At 43.7% G+C, this 20,864-nt stretch overlaps 1 protein-coding gene across 1 annotated transcript in view; it reads right to left on the bottom strand.

The window, feature by feature from the left end:
* The window catches only part of TOM1 (target of myb1 membrane trafficking protein), a 235,946-nt gene that overhangs the window by 76,626 nt on the left and 138,456 nt on the right, over positions 1-20,864 (bottom strand). The window contains exons 9-11 of the mRNA XM_040359559.1: positions 17,917-17,965; positions 10,301-10,406; positions 594-714 (exon numbers count right to left, since the gene is read on the bottom strand). Coding sequence (XP_040215493.1) covers positions 594-714; positions 10,301-10,406; positions 17,917-17,965 — 276 coding nt within the window. The remainder of the gene's footprint in view (positions 1-593; positions 715-10,300; positions 10,407-17,916; positions 17,966-20,864) is intronic.

Below are 20,864 nucleotides of genomic sequence, written 5' to 3'. Positions count from 1 at the left end.
ATAAACTTGACAGGCTATAGGGGATGATTAGAGGATAGTGACATGCACCCGAGTCTCACCTGGCGAGGTGGTGATCTGTATTGTACTAAAAGCGCATTACATCTTTGTTCTAGTAAGTGTTTCTGTATAGTGGGTGTTATATTAAATATACCTACGCGGAACAATTATATTTTGGCTTTTTATATGATCCAACGAGAGTTGCGAGCATCAGATTATCTACTAAAAAATATGTGCGATAAGGATTGGAGCCATTTATTATGGCGAGACACCAGCCTGCTACTTCTATTTTCCATATGAAGCGAGGAGAGGATAAGATTCATTATATCATGTAATTAAAGGATAAAGGAGTATAGCTGCCTGGTCTGGATGGGAGGAGAGATTGGCCTTTTTACACAGAGGTGAGGAGGCAATTTAACAATATAGGATTGACACATTGCTTTCACTGGTTGCTGAATTATCTACTGCAGAACCATTTTTTCAGAGGAATTTATTTACTTTTTAATGTTGATTGTTTTTGCTGTAGATACAATCGATTTATATTTTTATGTTACTAGCGCCGAGTTTGATCAAATCCCCTAATCCCTCACACTCACCTCCTGCGTTGATCAGCCAGATTGCTCCCTCGGGTAAGTGCAAACATATCAAAGTCATCCGCAGGCTTTTTTGTTTGTTCGAGAGACTGAAGAGTTACACTCACAGACCCAGAGGCAACATCTGAAAAAAAAAAAAAAATCCATATGTTACTTTGGCATTGAGGGAGAAAAAACATCCATCAAGTTATACTAGAGCTGGACTCCTAAAAAAAATATCATAATTAAAATTAACTCCAGCTTTTGATACACTTTACATTGTTAATTTGGCCCAAGCTCGTCGGAACACTAACATGTGAGGCTGCTGGATGTGCTGTAAAAACTATGTAGCTGTTGCTACATACAGCATTCTGCACTGTGTTCCAGGATCGAGCCAAGACTTCCTGTCTCATACCCAAAGCACAAGAGTATCTGATCGGCGCTCAGCAATTCAGAGAAAGCTATGTATTCTAGCAATGAATACAAAGATCCCTATGATTGGCTGAGTCAGAGGCGGGCAGATGTCACAACCTCTGATTTAGCCAGAGAAAGCTTTGTATTCCTTGCTAGAATAAATCGCTTTCTCTGAATGGCTGAGCGCCTCCTGTTGACATATCCCCCTCCACCCCCAGCTCTGCAAGTATAATATACACACACACACACACACACACACACACACACACACACATATATATATATATATACATATATATACATATATACACACACACACATACACACATATATACATATGCACACACACACCGGCCACTTTATAATGTACACCTGTTCAATTGCTTGGCAACACAAATTGCTAATCAGCCAATCACATGGCAGCAACTTAATGCATTTAGGCATCTAGACATGGTGAAGATGACTTGCTGAAGTTCAATCCAAGCATCATAATGGGGAAGAAAGAGGATTTAAGTGACTTTTAGTATGGTTGTTGGTGCCAGATGGGCTGGTCTGAGTTTTTTTAATACCTTCTGATCTGAGATTTTCACGCACAACCATCTCTAGGGTTTACAGAGAACGGTCCGAAAAAGGAGAAAATATCTAATGAGCAGTAGTTGTGTGGACAAAAATGCCTTTTTGATGTCAGAGGTTACTCAGGTCAAGAGGAGAATGGGCAGACTGGTTCAAGATGATAGAAAGACAACCGTAACAAAAATAACCACTCATTAGAACCAAGGTATGCAGAATACCATCTCTGAACGCACAACACATTGAACCTTAAAGCAGATGGGCTACAGAAGCAGAAGACCACACCGGGTGCCACTCCTGTCAGCCAATAGGAAACAGACTACAATTCGCACAGGCTTGCCAAAATTGGACAATATTGAAAATAGAGGAGCGAACTGGGGGCAAGTCATGGACTTTTATAGCTGTTTTGATATATACTTTTTGTAATAAAATATACTTTTTAGAAAAAAAAAACCTTTGTGACTATTATCTTGACCATTCGATAGTGCCCATAAAGTCCACGACTTGCCCCCAGTTCGCTCCTCTATTTTCAATATATCCAGGACGTGGCACACGTACTACTACCCTGTATCCACATGCTCACTACATGTGAGGATACTGTACATCCCCCCTTCTTTTTCTGAAAATTGGACAATAGAAGTTTGGAAAAACATTGGCTGGTCTGACAAGTCTCGATTTCAGCCACGACATTCAGGTGGTAGAGTCAGAATTTTGCGTAAACATGAAAGCATGCTGCCTTGTAGCAATGGTTCAGGCTGGTGGTGGTGTAATGGTGTGGGGATATTTTTTCTTGGTACACCTTGGGCCCCTTAGTACCAACTTAGCATTGTTTAAATTCCACAATCTAGCTGAATATTGTTGCTGACCATATCTATACAGCGCTTTGTTCACCATTTTGTATGGAGATCTGATATTCAGTAAACAGGTATTCAAATCCTCCATATCCTGCTATACCCAGGAACAATTTTTTCAACTCTCCCATTGGTACAGGGACCCTCAATCTCTAAACATATTTCATCCGTACCTCCCTCATGTTGGAGATGGGGCTCGGCAGAGGGAAGCCATCTACACATTTGGTGGAACTGTAAGGCCATACAGTGCCTCTGGTCGCACCTTCGACAAATTTACCTTGAACTCCATGATATTGTTACCCCCATTATCAACTCAGACACACCTCCTGATTCCATCATACAGATTTGTTGTGCCAGGGTCTACTCAATTCCCCTCTAACCCTTGTCTCTCCCACACCACGTCTGCACATTACTACCCCCCCCCCCCTCTCTTTTTACTCCTTTCTACTTCTCCCCACATCTATGTCTCTTCAACCCACACCCAGATGTTTTACTCCCCAACTATAGTAGTTATCCCTGTACCGGTTTTAACCGCCTGATCCTGAAAGACAGCTGTAAGTTGGTACTTGACCTGGGATTGTATCCTAGTGTTCTAGATAAGTGACTTGCATTGTAATCAGTGGTGGCCCGTCCATAGGGGGCGCCCGGGTGCCGCCCCCCCCCCCCCCTCCTGTAGTCACCAAAAAAAATGAAAAAAAAATTGTTTTTTTTTTTTAAACGGCACCTTTAAGAAAAAAATAAAATTCAATTTTTTTTTCTTTAAGTTCACTTGGGTGCTGGTCACCAGTGCCCTATGGGAAGCACCACGTCAATGCAATCACGAGATTGCAGACGTGGCGTTTCATTTGCGGGCTTTTAACCCGCCTTCGCGCGCAATGCAAACTGCCGATTAGCTTCCGCCCATATAATCACTATGGGCGCTGGGCAGGAGCATTGTTGTTTGCATTGTAGCTGTTACTTCTGGGTTTTGTGGAATAGACAAACCGGAAGTGATGTCACTTCGGCAGATCAGTTCTTTGCATGGCCCGAGCGGAGCTGAAAGCAAGGTAAGAAGACAGAGAGCCACACTTACCATGCTAAGATAGTTTGTCCTTGCTAGATCGACCCCACATCCCACACTGATCACCAATGACTGTCTGTGCAGTTTTCTGTACAATAGTCCTCCGGCTCCAGGCTGTCCACTCCTGATTCAGATGTATTTAGTATTATTTGTGCAAGGCAAGGGGTGCGTGCATGTTCCTGACCTGTATAACCAAAACATGCTTTTTGGGCCAACTCTCAGCAGGCTGGTGCTGTGCAATGCATTCACCTGATATCCCCAGGAAAGGATGGAGAACTACAAATACCAGCATGTTATTGTATATGGCTCCAAGGTGGATGGGTGTCTAGGTGTTTTCCTAGCACTGCAGGGACTTGTAGTCCCATACATGGGAGATTGCATAAACCAGAGTCCTAGCAGAAGATGAAGAACTACAAGTCCCAGCATAGGGCTCCAAGTAAATAAGTGGTCATGCGATGCTGGGACTTGTAGTCCCTTAAGTAAGAAAATTGCATGAACCGGAGTCTTAGGAGGGAGAGGCTGGAGAACTACAAATCCCAGCAGGCTGGTGTGCAATGTATGATCCTGATCTCCCCAGGAGAGGGTGGAGAACTACAAGTCCCAGCAAGAAATAGTATAGGGTTCCAACATAGATGGGTACACATGTGATGCTGGGACTTGTAGTCCCATACATGGGCTATAGCATGAACCTGCAGAACCTAGCAGAGGATGAAGAACTACAAGTCCCAGCAGGTTATAGCATATTGCTCCAAAGTGGCAGAGTTTCCATGCGATGCTGGGACTTGTAGTCCCTTGCCTAAGAGAATGGCATGAACCAGAGTCTTAGGAGGGAGAGAATGGAGAACTACAAATCTTAGCAGGCTGGTGTGCAATAGGTTAACCTGATCTCTCCAGGAGAGGGTGGAGAACTACAAGTCCAGGCAGGTTATAGTATAGGGCTCCAAGGAGGATGGGTGCCTGTGCGATGCTGGCACTTGTAGTCCCATAATTGGGAATTGCATGCACCAGATTTCTATGATGCTAGTATTGTAGTCCCACACATACATAGGGAACTAAATCAGCCGGGGACCTAGCAGATTGTAACTTAAAACTCGAAGGATGATGAGTGGTCATGGCTTTTTTTTTCCCAATGCTGGAACTTGTAGTAGTGTTGCAAGACAAAGAGGCTGTTGTCTGGAGGAGCGTGTCTGTCTGCCCTGCCACCCTGTGCTGGTCTGAGGGGGGGTGATTGCTGTGTCCACCACCCCCCTGCCATGTGTATAGTGTAGCACTGTAGCTGACCTGATTGGGGGGGTTGCAGAATGCAGATATGTGCTATATACAGGTTGCAGATATGTGCGATCTACAGGTTGTAGAATACAGATATGTGATTTACTAACATTTTTTTCATTTGTTTGCGCGATCTGTAAGGCTGCACTATATACCATGATCTGTGATGCTTGGGCTGTATACTCGGTCCTGTGATTCTGGGGCTGTATACTCTGTCCTGCGATTCTGGGGCTGTATACTCTGTCCTGCGATTCTGGGGCTGTATACTCTGTCCTGTGATTCTGGGGCTGTATACTCTGTCCTGTGATTCTGGGGCTGTATACTCTGTCCTGTGATTCTGGGGCTGTATACTCCTGACACTGAGTGGAATAAGGGGAAGGAGTGGGTGGATTCTAAAGGGGTGTGGCTTATGAGAAGTGGGAGGGGCCAAACATGGAGGGACGGGGTCTTGCGCCCCCTCATCCTAAATCTTCACCAGCCGCCACTGATTGTAATGCCTTCTCTATGGAACTTCTGGTCATTACTTACATTATTTTATTAAACATAATAAAAACATATTTTACTCTAAAACTGCTTATCCTTAGGAGTGGGAGGCGATGTGACCAGCCGACAGGTCCGCCGGCTGGCTGAAGACTCGCACTCAGAAGAGATGTCATGACATCACTTCTCGTTGACTCGGCTGCCAATTGCACAGATTTTTTAAAAATCCCTAGTACTCCAAAAATGCAGATTTTTGGCGTTTTGAATACTGACCAACCCAGGGAGTACTTGTGCTACACACCACTTCCAGGGAGGGAACAAGGGTCATCTATTTACTCATCTAACGACACTTGTGGGTAAGGTAAGTTGCACAATGCTTTGTATAGTTTTTTATTTTTTTTATAGATAAACTTGTGTCTTTTCAACCCGACCAGCTATTAACTATAGGTCAGTAGAAAACACTAATGGCCAGAAAAATGTTCATAACAAAACTCATGTAACCCCAATTCATACAAGCAAATAATTAGGTAATTATTAAAAAATACTGCACAGAAATAATTTATATTTCGCACTTTCAGGATGCATGTGGCGAGTGACAAGCAAAAGCAGAAGCTATTTACAGGCTTGTAAACCTGGAGTTGGGAGATCTAATAAACACACCACAAATGTATAACACAAGTGTATTGTTAATATTAAACTTGGAAACCCAAGGTTTGTCCATGTCTTTCCTGCACAACATCTTTATGCAGAGCAATGAACACCACATTCACATTAAATTTATTACAGGGTGATTCATGCAATAAGATCCAAGTCATCAATATGCATGATGATACAGAGAAATGTCTTCACACTGAGATGGTGTGGGATTCTCTGACAATAATCTGTCAATAAACTGTTGAAATAGAGGAAAAACATGTTGGGCGACAGATGAGTGATGGGGATAAATGATATTCTATGTCACAATCTCGGCCATCACAGGAAAAACATTACGAGTAGGAGGATGATGGATTTCATACAAAGTAAGAAAACACTGGACGTTAACCTGACACTAACTGCACTAGGTAGCCAAGGTTATACTATTGTTTGCAACAATCATGTAAATCATGGAATAAGAAAAAAAAGTGCTGCAAGACCCTTATTGTATACATTCTGCATAAAGTAGAAGATGTGGATTGCTGCTTACTGTCAACACATCTAAACACTACAAACATACAGCAGCAGCCTGTAGCATAAATAAATGCAATACTCTTTCCTATCCTTACAACCCAATTGGCATGCTTTATAAATCTACAGTAGGTGCACGCGATATTGTGTCAATCTCGCTCCCTTTCTCGGCGAGATTGAGCACCTACGAGCCCCATCGCGGGAGCCAGCGCCGAGCTGGCTTGCCGCGATGGAGAGAAAGCCGTCATAGAAGCGACGGGAGATCCGACTTGGATTCCCGCCAATTCTACACGTGTGCAGCGTTTGTTATGAATCCTGAGGGGGAAGTCGCCGCCGGATTTTAAATAAAAATTTGGCATGGGTTCCCCCCTCAGGAGCATACCGGGCCCTTAGGTCTGTTATGGGTTGTAAGGAGAGCCCCCCTACGCCGAAAAAACGGCGTAGGGGGTCCCCCTACAATCCATACCAGACCCGTATCCAAAGCACGCTACCCGGCCGGTCAGGAAAGGAGTGGGGACGAGCGAGCGCCCCCCCCCCTCCTGAGCCGTACCAGGCTGCATGCCCTCAACATGGGGGGGTTGGGTGCTCTGGGGCAGGGGGGCGCACTGCGGGGCCCCCCCCACCCCAGAGCACCCTGTCCCCATGTTGATGAGGACAGGGCCCCTTCCCGACAACCCTGGCCGTTGGTTGTCGGGGTATGCGGGCGGGAGGCTTATCGGAATCTGGGAGCCCCCTTTAATAAGGGGGCCTCCAGATACCGGCCCCCCACCCTAAGTGAATGGATATGGGGTACATCGTACCCCTACCCATTCACCTGGAGGAAAAGTGGTAAAAACACAAATAAAAAACACAGGGTATTAAAATATTTTATTAGTCTGCTCCGGAGGCTCCCCCTGTCTTCTTTAGCTCTTTTACCAGGGGGAGCTTCTTCTTCCGATTTCCGGGGGTCTTCTCCTGCTCTCCGGGGTCTTCACCGCTCTTCTGTGACGTCTTCTCCGCTCCGGGGGGTCGTCTTCTATGTTCGCCGCTCTCCGCTCTTGACTCGGCGCACCCTGGTTCTTCCTCCCGCTGTCCGGTGCCTTCTCCTTCTTCCGCTGTTCTGTGACGTCTTCTCCTCTTCTTCCGCTGTTCTGTGACGACTTCTACTTCTCCCTTCAGGCCGCTGTGCTGTGACGTCTTCTCTTCTTCTCTTCTCCCGATGCTGATTGAGCTTTACCAAAAACACACCATGAAGATTCTGAGGCCACATTAAAAAAGGTGGTATGGTCAGACAAGACTAAAATTTAATTATTTGGCCTCAACACCAAACAATATGTCTGGCAGAAATCCAGTACAGCTCACCATCCAAATAACACGATTCTTACAGTAAAGCATGGAGGTGGGTAACATCCTGTTATAGGGGTGTTTCTCTGCAGCAGGGAGTGGAGCACTTGTCAGGATAGAAGGAAAAATGGATGGGGCAAAATACCATCAAATTCTTAAGGGAAGTCTGCTGCTCTTTGCAAGAAAGTTGCCAATGGAAAGAATGTTTACCATCCAACATAATGACCCAAAAAACAAACGCAAAAATTACCACACAGTGGTTGAAGGAGAAGAGGGTGAATGTCCTTGCATAGCCAAGTCAGAGACCAGACTTAAACCCCATTGAAAATCTGTGAAATGACTTGAAGACTGCAGTCCACAAACTGTCAACATCAAATTTAACGGAACTTGAGCAATTCTGAAAATAAGACAGGGCAAATATTGCAAAGTCTAGATTTGCAAAGTTAGTAAAGACATATCCCAACAGACTAATTAAAGCAAAGGGTGGTTCAACAAAATACTGACACAAGGGGGTGATGCTTTTTCCAACTCAGTGATTCGGTTTTTGATTATTTTTTGTGTGTGGTGTTCGATCTTTCACTTGGATGTTATAACTTGCACTGAGCAAGTACAGCTGGATAAAACAAAAACCATGCCTGTATTTCAGACCGCAAAACAAAATGTGATTTTAAAAGGGGATCGATTTACTTCCATTGCCACTGTATACAGACTGGAATTCCAAACTACACACAGAAGCAAATTTTTAAACAATTATCCTGCACTGATAAGTTTATTTACTAGTTGATCTACTTTTACATATACAATAGATCTAAAAATCAGTGAAGAGACTAGAAACACCATTTAACATGTGTTTAAAGTATTTAAATCCTAACAAACTGTGACCTACACCTTGGAGAGGAGGATGCGGGGGTATATGTATTCCAGAGAGAGGGTACCCCCCACACCATCTTTCATTTATTCTTTGCTCATTTTAAACTCCTTCTTCCTTATTTTTCTATTTTCCTCTACTTTTTTATCTTCTCCTTTATTGTCCATCTTTTCTCCTGATTAACTTGAACTGCTCTGACATCTTTGTGTAATTTCTATATTATGCAGAGCTAACATTTTCACAATTTCTTTATATCCCAATAGGATATTCTTATTGCTAATTGCATAAAATGTTCCCATCATATATACTCACTGGTCAATATCTCATGTTTAAAATGTCTGGATCGGATATGAGATACTGGACAATTGGTAAATTTTTGCCGTTAGATGCCAGAGGTTCTTCGCATATGTTGATATGTGGATTTTTGTGTACACCGTTGAATGTGGTCTTCATATTTTCTTGACACTCTGGCTATATGCGGATATGACCTACTCTCTGACAATGTCTTTTTGTCTCATACTTTGCCCACTATGTAAGAGGTTTCCACATGATTTGTATTGCTTTTTATGAATTTTAATAAAAGGTTAAACATAAATGCCAAACATTTTTTTTTATTTGCTCCTTTTTGGTGTGTTAAATATAGAAAATCAAGGGAGTTTTGTTAGATCTGTTCAAAAAGTGGAAAACATGCCTGTTAATCCTGCCAGAAATCTAGTTAGCTTGGAGCTTTGTGTATGCTCTGCTTCTGCGATTATCAGAGTTACAAGCAATGCACAGTTCTCTTCCTATACTACAAAACATTTCCTCCATAATGGAGATGAGGTCTAAGGGAAAATTTCTGTAGACCAAACGTACTTCCAATCCTGAGGGGACAATCATCCTCTATAGATACAGTATTCTGAATAAATAAATGTCATTACTGTTGGACAGAAATTGTGTTACTGGCAGGATCACTAGGTCAAACACAAAGGTGGAAAAAGGAATAACTAGTGCAGCCAGCACATCTAAGCTATAATATATATCACACACACACATTATATATATATAATAGTGTGTGTGCGCGCGTGTGTGTGTGTGTGTGTGTGTGTGTGTGTGTGTGTGTGTGTGTGTGTGTGTATAATATATATATATATATATATATATATATATATATATATATATATATATATATATATATATATATATATATATATATATTATACACACACACACACACACACACACACACACACACACACACACACACACACATATATATATATATCACACCACACACACACAAAATTACAAGGAAAATTCTTGCAAAGTTTCACTTTGCAAGAACTTAGTAAAAGGAAAAAAAAAAAACACTCTGCCGACTTCCTTTCTCCAATCAAGTGCAAGAAAGTGAAACTTCACCACATTCTTTAAGCTCTTCATCAAGTTATCAAGCATAATTTCCCTTGAGAAGTGAACAGCCTAATGTCCTTTAGCAAATCGACTACACTGAGTGAGAGTGTTGGCAAATTCTGGTTGTCCGCCAAAGCAGTACATGCTTCACAGGCCAAGAAATAAAGAGGACTACCAGTGTAGTCTATCAGAAGGTTCAATCCGAAAAGCATGCTCAGGAACAGTGCCCAAGAGGGCTTGTTTTAAAGTTATTTTATGGATTATTAAGAATATGTAAATACTTTAATGTTCACAGTCTGGGCACATACATTAGTGTTGTCGCATGAACATAAAGGGAACTTACTGAGGCCAGATAGCTGTGAAGAGAGTGTGACATCAGGAGCTTGGGCAGCAGGTGGAGATGTCTCAAGGTCAATTAGAGAAGGGGAGGCATCTCTGCTACTTGGCACCTTTAAAAAAGAAAAACAAAAATTTCAGAGTTCGGTTTCAAATCCCCATTAGCATTTACTATCAATGTTGAAGCTATCTGCTTCAACAGGGTTTGATTTTTTTCTGAACACTGCTTTGGTTAAAAAGCCAAACACTGATTAAGAAGCTTTTAGATTAAAGTGAATCAGCTACGATAGACCATTAAAAGATTTGTATCGTATGAACATTTCATGCAAAGAGACATTATGAATCTAGGTACAAAAAAAAGGTACAAGATACAGGCAAGGCAACAGATCATTTGTTATCAAAAGCCATGAGAAATTAATCCACTGCTTGGGATTCTACACATCAGCACAGACGATGTTACACGTAAACACCATGTTAGCATGCAGTGGCACTGCTAAATCAATTATAGGCAAGTGTTTCCAATAGTGATACATCTTAACTACACAGTCATACAATGGGCTCTGCACAAGTTGCTTATTAACTCCCACAGGGGAAGCATGGAAATTAGGCTTATGCTTTTTCCTTAAAACAATAAAATACCAAACATAATCCTGTAGCAATTTAGGATATCTATGACTGTTAACCCAGACTATGCCAATAGGAGCATGGTTAGACTGAAATTAGCCACAGACTCGCAATCTGGCATTTTCCAGAAGGTTGATGTGAACTGTGGGCTACACTCCCACTTGTTTCCGTAAAACAAAGGTCTACTGCAACCTTCATATAATGCGGACATCACTGGATGAACTAGGCCGAGTTCTTACCAGTCACTGATGTAGTTCCAGTCCATAATTAATGTTGGCATTTATGTAGTCAAAACATTTCAAAAGAAAGGAACACCACAGATGTACCATTTGGATGTACCTATATCTGTATATTTCAGCTTGTCATTGATTTTGACAGGCTGCTGCCAGTTTGTTTTTCAATGTGCTTAACACCCCTGGGCAGAGAATTACACCTAAATGTGCAGGTACAGCTCTTGCAGCTGTGTCCATGTACCCTTGAATATTTAATTCCAAAATTCTGTCAAAACTTTCACATTTTTGTTTTGTATAGAGCAGGAAAAAAAGTTAAAACCTTCCTTTGAATGTTATAGCTGTCCAAACAATAAATTAAGACTTGGTTTACCTAACAGGCATGTTGTCTTTGAGCCATGCAGGACATTCATAGATTATAATGCAAGACTATTTGTTATGCAGTTTCCCTTTTCGGCCACAAGATGGCGATAGGGAGATGCTGACCTTTCCTTCCTGAACATGACACTTAGAAGTTAAAGGGGTTGTAAAGGTAAAACCTTTTTTTCCCTAAATAGCTTCCTTTACCTTAGTGCAGTCCTCCTCCACTTACCTCATCCTTCGATTTAAAAATGTCCTTATTTCTTCTGAGAAATCCTCACTTCCTGTTCTTCTGTCTAACTACACGCAGTAATGGGAGGCTCTCCCTGGTGTGGACAAAGCCTCCTGAGGGGGGAGGGTGCGAGCAGGGGTGTCAGGACGCCCACTAACACACAGCTCCTTTCTCTATCTGCAAAATAGAGAGTGTCCTGCCTTGCCTGCTCGCCCCCTCCCCCCTCAAGAGGCTTTCTCCACACCAGGGAGAAAGTCTTGCATTACTGCGTGTAGTTACAGACAGAAGAACAGGAAGTAAGAATTTCTAAGAAGAAATAAGGACATTTAAAAGCAAAATCAAAGGATGAAGTAAATGAAGGAGGACTGCAAAAGGATTATTTAGGGAAAAACATTTTTACCTTTACAACCCCTTTAAGTTTCAAGAAGTGCTGCCCAGGGCTGTGGAGAACAGTTTGGTGGAAGGACTGTGCTTACACGAAAAACCACACAGCCCAGAGGGAGAGAGAAGCTGGGAGCCTGGGGGGAAAGGTGAGCTTTGCTACCAAGAGAGGACGGCTGCCCATGACCGTTCAGCACAGTGATTCAGCTCAGCAATCAAGTGCCGTGTACATCACAGCAATTCAGCCCAGTGACACAGTTCAGCGCAGCGGTGACACCGATCGCCTCCCCACACAAGGTCAGCCACTGCCCGGTCCATTCACAGACACGTTGCTCACCACGCTGTCAGGCCAACATGCGGTAACCTCTGCACACCTCTGCAACAGCCAGGAGCTTGAACAAGGACATTTGTACCTGGGAGGACATGACATCCAAAAGATTGGTGAGCTGGTGGATGCATAACCCCTTTCAGTCATTACTAGACACTATATGCAGACACCATTTCCATTTCCAACTCAGCAGTCAGAAGGCACTGGTTTGAAAGCCTCACAACCAACTTGTTCCCCACTTTAAAACTGCCATTGGAGGAACCACCTACATAAAATTAACGGTGTTCCCCCGATAACAAGGCCCCACCTCCCATTGCTAGCAAAAGACAGCAGGGATTTGCACATCAAATAGCATTAATGTCGGGGGGCGTGGCTTGGACATGGCAGAGTGAAGGCGCTCATGGCAAGAGCTCCCGACCCACCTAACCAAGCCGATATGCCCTTTCCCAGCCGTTTCTTCTCCAGCCATGAGCTACAGTAAGAGGACCAGGGGGATCAACCAAGGCTGCACCAGCGACCACGATCAGATGGCGCCAGTTGGCTTTAAGCCATCGATGGCAGCCCCACAACATTCAATACCCCACTCCCTGGTGGGATTACCGACTCTCTTGGATCCCTCACCCAGCACTCCGTGAAGCACCAGGCTCTCTGCACAACCTTCACAGGAGGATGCCAACATCAGAGCCCTGCTGTGAGCCCTCCCCTACTAAAACAGACATGGTAGCTTTGGTGATGAGAGTGGAGGAGCAACATCGCCGGGACTTTCAGCAGCTACACTTGAAGGTCCCTGGTTTGGATGACAGACTGACTAGGAGAGAATCATCGGCGAGTGCTTTGGAGGTTCGGGTTACCCAGCAGCGGGCCCACTCTCTCCACCAAGACCAGCTAGCATAGGTACAGCTCCACGCAGAGGATCTGGAAAACTGGAGCCACTGTAACAATCTGCGGCTCCGGGGGTTTGCCGGAGGCGACTGGCCCAGAAAATTTGGTAAACACAGTCCGGGCAAACCCACACAATCTTTGACTTTAATCCGCCAGCCAGCTTGGCATTCGACAGGGTACACAGGGCACTGGGTCCAAGGCCGGTGAAACAGGACCGGCCCAGGGATGCGATTTGTCGCCAGAAGGAGCTGATCCTGCGAGCCGTTTGGCTTAAGGGCCCAGTTAATTTTGATGGAGCGCTCATTGCCATCTTCCCGGATGCATCTCGGGCAACCTTGCAAAGGAGGGAAATGCTGAAGCCCCTGCTGGAGACATTCTGCCATGCTGAATTGCCATATCGCTGGGTGTTCCCTCTCCAGCTGATCAACTTTATGCGAGTAGTCTACTTTCTGTACTGCTGTCACTTGACACTGATAGTTTGCCTACCCGATGGATTCCGGGCCCCTCTTCCCTTTCCTCATCTTTGGACATTGACTGTCCCCTCTGGTGCCCCCCCTCCCCGGATGTCATGATGCTTCAGGGTCTTCTCCCGACGTATGCACTGTACGATAATGGCTATGCTCTTATGTCTGCTTTAACAACTTAAGACTGTAGCTACCACTTAACCGACTTGGCCATGCTCTGATTGATGGCCAGTGCTGTGGCAATCCCTGTGTACTGTATGCGATTGCAGATGTTTGGATCCAGGTGGGGTACAATTTTATCTCAGCGCATGGTGGTTGTGGAGGGCTGGGGTCTTCCGGGTAACCATGTGGGATTGGATTATGTTCAAACTGAGGGGTGTGTTTGTATAGCTTGCATTACCAACCCCCCCCCCCCCAATGATTAATTCCATAAGACTTGGTTTGGCGTATCTCATTGGTTGTCCCCTTACTGTCCGCTTCTTTAAGCAGGTGAGGTTTTGCTAACAGGCCAGACTACACTGAGCACCTGAACATCTGTTTCAGGACCGCGGTGTCTTCTGGACCGGGCATATTAGCCACTTGTTTACTCCTTGTTATGGTGGCTTGGGTCAGGATAGGAAGAGTCTGATCACAGCTATATTTAACCATGTTCCCCACATAGGGCTGCATCCCATGTGTGGTTCACTTAGTGAGCTATTGATGTCTGCATTAGGTTTACATATTTACCTGTTTATATGTATGCACGTTTTATTTTCTTATTGTATATGTGTACCCACTGGCCCAGAAACTTTCAAGTTGTATTGTTGCTCATTATTTTCATCTGTGTTGTGTACGTTGGCTATTATGCCGGGTAACTCACAATCATTGTTTCCACGCCGTTACATAACACCTTGAAACAAATAAATTGTTCGCTGTGAACATTGGCTAAACCTCTCTCACTTCATTCAAAGTCCCAGGGCTACCTCTTGTCTTTTTGCATGATAATCTGGACCAGTGATTCAAATTACTCAAACCTCCATGGATAAACAAATAAGCACATGGTGGAGCAGTATTGTCACTATGGAGCAGTATTAGTGACAATATAACACAGGGAAGTCTCAGGTGGGATCTAGGGCCCAATGATGAGATGACTGAGCAACATTTGACTGAGGAATGGTTGGAATTCTTCAGTCAATGTGAACAAACACTGATGGGGATAATTATCTACAGAAGAAAAATGTAAACTTAAAGCGGGAGTTCACCCATTTATTAAAATTTTTTTGTTCTCCCCCTAGATTCCTGCTCATTCGGTCTAGGGGAATCGGCTATTTGTATTAAAATATGAGCAGTACTTACCCGTTTTCGAGATGCATCATCTTCCGTCGCTTCCGGGTATGGGTCTTCGGGAGCAGGCGTTCCTTCTTGATTGACAGGCTTCCGAGAGGCTTCCGACGGTCGCATCCATCGCGTCACTCGTAGCCGAAAGAAGCCGAACGTCGGTGCGGCTCTATACTGCGCCTGCGCACCGACGTTCGGCTTCTTTCGGAAAATCGTGACACGATGGATGCGACCGTCGGAAGCCTCTCGGAAGACTGTCAATCAAGAAGGAACGCCCATTCCCGCAGCCCATACCCGGAAGCGACGGAGAGGATGCATCTCGTAAACGGGTAAGTACTGCACATATTTTAAAACAAATAGCCGATTCCCCTAGAGAAAACGAGCAGGAATCTAAGGGGAAAAAGTGCCCTCTAAGGGTGAACCCCCTCTTTAAGACTAAAGAACAGAAGAGACTCTTGTCCCCGTTCATGAACCAAGTTACAAGAAGCAGTCCAAAAAATAGACAACGACACCAAAAAAAACAATTTAAGAAATACTCTAGGGACAAAGATTATGCCACCAACAAAATGTACAGGTGGCAGGAGAATGTAAATGGGGAAAAAATTAGCAACTCTGTGGAAAACAGAAAAACATTCAATACAGAAGAGTTTCTCCAGATCTCCAATTCCTAGGACCCGTACCCCACCACGCCAGCCTATCTCTCCCCAAATGGGAAAAAATGGCTCCCCACAGTACACTGTCCCAATACAGAACAAATATGAACCTTTACAACCAGTACAGAACTATTCACCTGACCCCTACAGAGGCCCACTCTAGACCATGGAGAGGTAGGGGAAAAAAATCCACAATAAACTCTGGACCCGCAATGGGAAGGGGGGGGGTGAGGAGAGCCCTACATACCTTACCCCCAAGACTCCCAACACCCCATTGGGAACCCATATAATGGAATGTACAAAACGAAGGAGGCGTGGGTGCAGAGGGGGAAAATCACATAAAAGGAAAAAAAAAAAAAAAGAGAAGGAGTGTTCAATCTCAGCAATGTAGCACTTACAGAACAAGAGCCTTTTGTGCTCAGGGGTCAGGGTCCTAAATATGCACCGATAAAAAACCTAGATAAATTTGAGGCATATATAAAAAAGTACAAAAATGTGGTAGAACATTGGGAATTAAGAAATAGTTATCTATGAAAAATGGTAGTGCTACTTCAACATAGCCACAGAGATATACTCATAGTGGACATATATACATTTAACCCCAAAACACCAGCCCATCAGTATATATAGGTTTTCAAGGAAATGGTCGAAGCAGACTTATTTTGGGTTTATATCTTTTTTTGTTCACCTGGTACAGGGTGTATCAACACATCAATTTTTTCATCACTTTATGGTTTTGATATAACATTATTTCACTCACTTGCGATTGCACATTTAAATGTTTGGAGTTGCGCGCTTATTTCTTTTTTGTAAGGATGAACACCTTGTCTCGGCTTTACTAAAAAAGCCAAAATTTGCCTATAGAAAGGCCCCCAACATAAAAAGGTAAAGTGGCACCAAGTTAAAAGAAAAACCCTTACCGCCAGGGTATTCTATCCCTACATTTTTAGCTATCTCAGGCATGTATCAGTGCCGAAAACCCCTTTGTAAAAACCTGTAGGTTTGTCAAGCATGGCCAGAGGGACTTTTGTGTAAAAGGAAAAACGTATCCCATCAAAGGTTTCCACACTTGTTCCTCTGACCATGTAGTCTATTGCTTGACATGTCCTTGTGGTTTGTTCTATGTAGGACGAAGCATTAGACCACTGCGCAAACCGTTTGATGAACACCGCCGTTTTATTACTGCTGGTCTAGACAACCATAGTGTCCCTAAGCACTACCTTGAACATCACCAAAAATCTACTGAAGGTCTTTCGGTTTGGGTGATTGAGGCGATGCCTAGAGACCTACCATCAGCTGAGCGTTTTCGCAAGCTTTGTCGTAGGGAAATGTTTTGGATTTTTTCTTTAAGTGTTTTGGCCCCTGGAGGGTTAAATGAGGATTTTGAAATTAGTGCCATTGTATAAAGCAATCCTCTATGATGTTCATCCTCCTCTATCTGGTGTACTATGCGTTTTTTTAATGCGTTTTTATGTATGCATACATACATACATACATACATGTGTATGCATATTCTTATTCCCCCTGATAAATATTCCCCTGTTTTTAACTTCCTCTAGGTCTGGTGTTTTTCATATGTTTTTTTATGTATGCATACATATGTGTATACATATCCTTATTTTCCCTGATAGTAATTCCCCTGTTTTAACTGTAATTTATTTATTGGATTTTAATATTGTCAAAAATAGATTATGTTGTATGTTTAATATTTATGCCATACAACATTTTTTCCCCAACAAAAATCAGTATGCAGACTGAGCAAAAAGTAGTATGCAGATTCTGTCCTATTATGCTGTCCCGTTATGGTCCTCCTTTCCATTTTAGTATTTATTTATTTAATGTGTGTGTAAACAGTGTATAGTCATTTGGCAGCGTTCTGCTACTAAAACACGGTGTAGCTTTCTATTCTATTCTCAGCACTTCAAGCTAAACTAGTTTTGTATTCTGGGGTATAGCCACTAAAGAGTTGTGCCTCGTTTGATTCGCAGAAGCCTTCCATAGGTTGGAACTATAACCACACATTTACACAAAGTCCTGTGTCCTCCAATGGAAAAAATCTATTTTTCTCAAGTTGCATTTTTCAGTTGACGAATTCATGAAACAAAAGAGTTTCTAGAATCCATTGTCATTAGTTCCGGAATTGTTTTATTACCTGTGCTTCTGGAATTCGTCCAGCCTGTCCAGAAAACATCCTCTCAAACCTGAAAATAAAATCACATCTAAATGATATACTGACTTTAAACAAGGCATTTAACACAGACACATTAGAGATGCCATTTTTATACTCTTATTTGTTCCTCTTAATTAAAGCTTTGAATCTTACTCAAGTACCTCAAACACCATAAGACAAAGTATAAAGAAATTATATATATTCTAAAAAGCATACGTTTAATGCATTCTACACATGAAGATAAAAAAAAACACGTCTGTACGGCAGCCTGTCCAAGCCGGGACTCCCCCTCCTGATTGGCTGACACAACAGCGGAGCACCATTAGCTCCCGCTGCTGTCAAAGTCAGTGAGCCAATAAGAGTGAGGGGCGGGGCCAAGCCGCGGCTCTGTCTAAATTGACACACAGAGCAGCCGCTCGGCTCAAGTGTCCCCATATCAAGCTGCTTGCTGTGGAGCCAATTGGCAGGAGGGAGGGGCAAGGAGCACCAAAGCGGGACCCGAGAAGAGGAGGATCAGGGCTGCTCTGTGCAAAACCACTGCACACAGCAGCTAAGTATGATGTTTTGTTATTTTTAAATGAAAGAAAACGAGACGTTAAGACTCATTGTAGTGCTTTATGAGGCATTAAAGCGATACTAAAGTATTAAAGTGGTATTAAAGTGATACTTTTGACTCTCTAGCCTCTTTAGTCTTTCTATGCCTCCTCTATTAAGGTTGGACAACCCTGTGACTTTGAGCGCCGACAATGAGAACGTTTAGAAATAGGGCAGTGTACAGGTTGTACAAATGCCAACACTGTCAATGGGAATACAAAAAATTCATCAATTCAGTTAGCAAAGGCAGGTCCAAATCTGCATCTTCCTATGAAAAATGTAATCTTGGAGAAGTAGTATTGTAGTTTGGGGATAGTCTTTTAAAATACAAAATATTTTATTTACAGTGAATCCAGAATGTATACACAGTGCTTCACTTTTTTCCCCACATTGTTATGTTGCAGCCTTATACCAAAATGGATTAAATTTAATTATTTTCCTCAAAATTATACAACCAATACCGCATAATGACAAAGTGAAAGGTTTGTTTGTTTGAAATGTTCGCAAATTTATTAAAAAAAAATAAAAAAAATAGAAATCACGTTTACGTATTCACAATCTTTGCTCAATAATCTGTTGAAGCACCTTTGGCACCAAATACAGCCTCAAGTCTTTGAGTATGATGCTACAAGCTTATTTTTGGGCAGTTTCTCCAATTCTTCTTTGCAGGACCTCTCAAGATCCATTAGGTTGGATGGGGAGTGTCGGTGCACAGACATTTTCAGATCTTTCCAGAGATGTTCAAGTCTGGGCCACGCAAGGACAGTCATAGAGTTGCCTCGTAGTCAATCCTTTGTTATCTTGGTTGTGTGCTTGGGGTCCTTGTCCTGTTGGAAGATGAACCTTTGCCCCCAGTCTCGGACTCAGGTCCAGAGAGCACTGGAGAAAGTTTTCATCAAGAAAGTCTCTAAGCATTGCTGCATTCATTTTTCCCCTCAAACCCGATTAGTCTCCCAGTTTCTGATGCTGAAATACATCCTCACAGCATGATGTTGCCACCACCATACTTCACTGTAGGGATAGTATTGGCCAGTTGATGAGCAGTGCCTGGTTTCCTCCAGACATGACGCTTGTCATTCAATCTTTTTTTTCCCCATCAGACCAGAGAATTTTGTTTCTCATGGTCAGAGTTCTTCAGGTGCCTTTTGGTAAACTCCATGCAGGCTGTGCCTTTTACTGAGGAGTGGCTTCCGTCTGGCCACTCTACCATACAGCCCTGATTGGTGGAGTGCTGCAGAGATGGTTGTTCTTCTGGAAGGTTCTCCTCTCTCCACAGAAAGATGCTGGAGCTCTGTCAGAGTGACCATCGTGTTCTTGGTCACCTCCCTGACCAAGGCCCTTCTCCCCGATTGCTCAGTTTGGTTGGGCGCCTGCTCCAAGAGGAGTCCTGGTGGTTCTAAACTTCTCAGAAACACAGACAGTCTCCTGCGCTCAAGAGCTCAGTCACTTGGTGGCACAACCAGAGCCTTCCGTTGGAATAGGGAATGTCCACAAGTCTTGCTGCCCTCCTCAGAATAATGGGTATTCTTGAGACAAACGTAGAAAAAAGGAAAAGGGTGCACCGACCTAGTGCATTCACCAATGGTAAGATTTAATTAAAATAAGTACAAAGATCATAAATACTCACAAAGCAAGCAAAAAAAAAAAAAAGCGTTTACAAAACTCCATCAGCAGGGATAGATGCCACCAGAGGACCTCCTACTGGAACCAGATGGCCAGAGAGTCCAAACGTCATAGTGCGACTTGCACGTTACTAGGGCGAACCCTCAAAGTCAAAGCAATGGTAGTATCCAGACCACCTCTCTCCAGTCCCCTCTATATGTGTGTGTGTGTGTGTGTGTGTGTGCGTGCGTAAGCGCCCACCAGGCCCGGACTGGCCATAGGGCAAACCGGGCATATGCCCGGTGGGCCGATTGCGGCCCGCGAACGGCCCTTCGGGGGCCGCATGCCACATCTCCCCAGGGGTGTACCTAGGGTTGCCACCTGTGCGGTTTTCACCCGGACACACTGCTGTCAGTTGGGAGGGGAGATGGGGGAAGTGTCATTCAGAGGGAGGTGGGATGAGCTGCTGGATGATGAAGGGTGGGTGAGAATTGAGAGGTTTGTATGGGTGGTGCTTTTCTATACTCTGTAAGCGCTTCAGCCTATATGATACTTGCTTGCAGCATATTCTCTCCACACTGCCCCTCTCCGCACAGAGCAGCTCCGCCTTCCATCTACACCCCTGACTTCGGCCCCGCGCTTTAGCCATGCTGCTCCTGTCTGCTAGACTGCGCCTCGCATCTTCTGCACCTCTGTGCAAAGCAGCTCAGCCATGCTGGTTCTGTCAAGCTTGC

This window comes from Rana temporaria, chromosome 7 (assembly GCF_905171775.1).
Source record: "Rana temporaria chromosome 7, aRanTem1.1, whole genome shotgun sequence".
NCBI classification, from domain to species: Eukaryota; Metazoa; Chordata; class Amphibia; order Anura; family Ranidae; genus Rana; species Rana temporaria.
This window is presented reverse-complemented; position numbering and strand designations above follow the sequence as displayed.